Genomic DNA, 700 nt, shown 5'->3' with positions numbered 1-700 from the left:
GGAGTCGGGACCCCCTGGTCATGACAGCATCTCCTGCCAGCCTTACCACGGTGGGAGTGAGGCCTGTGTCCAGGCCGCTGACTGCTGGGCACCATCTCTTCTGGAAGATTCCTCCAAGGACCTGAAACTGCTGATCAAGCACCTCCTGGAGCTTCTAGCACTGGAAGGGGCCTCTGCGCATGGCCGTGACAATGCCCTCAACCTGCTCATCAAGGTGGTGCCTAGGAAGTCACCAAAGGAGACCAACAACAGCATGAGCCTCTGGGTGATCGACCACGGTGAGCAGAGCAGCTTGCAGCATCCTGCTGGGGCATCGTGTTCCTCTGCCTCAGGGTGCCACGCACCTCGGCTCTGCCTGTGCACCCCATTTTGCTCCTTGCTGCGGTGTCTGACCTCGCGTTCTCCTAGGCCTGAAGAAGATTCTGGAGGTGGGAAGTACAGTGTGCGGTGCCCCGGGCAGCCTGCCCGTGACGGAGAACAGCCGGATGAGTGCCTCAGTTCTGCTGAGCAAACTTTATGATGACCTGAAATGCGACGCTGAGAGGGAGAACTTCCACCACTTGTGCGAGGACTACGTGAGGTGAGCCTGAGGGCGGAAGGGAGAGTTCAGTCTTGTACAGCCAGCAGCCTTCTGGAGAAGTAGCAGCACCCCTATCTCCAGACCTTTTTGCTCCTAGTGATAAAAGCAGATTGCAGACCC

At 58.1% G+C, this 700-nt stretch overlaps 1 protein-coding gene across 1 annotated transcript in view; it reads left to right on the top strand.

Moving 5' to 3' along the window:
• Window positions 1-700, top strand: part of UNC45A (unc-45 homolog A (C. elegans)) — a gene marked incomplete at both ends in the record, with an annotated part of 4,189 nt that overhangs the window by 1,634 nt on the left and 1,855 nt on the right. Inside the window, 2 exons of the mRNA XM_010290626.1 lie at window positions 108-278; window positions 409-580. Coding sequence (XP_010288928.1) covers window positions 108-278; window positions 409-580 — 343 coding nt within the window. The remainder of the gene's footprint in view (window positions 1-107; window positions 279-408; window positions 581-700) is intronic.

This window comes from Phaethon lepturus, unplaced genomic scaffold (genome assembly GCF_000687285.1).
Source record: "Phaethon lepturus isolate BGI_N335 unplaced genomic scaffold, ASM68728v1 scaffold49137, whole genome shotgun sequence".
Lineage (NCBI taxonomy): Eukaryota > Metazoa > Chordata > Aves > Phaethontiformes > Phaethontidae > Phaethon > Phaethon lepturus.
This window is presented reverse-complemented; position numbering and strand designations above follow the sequence as displayed.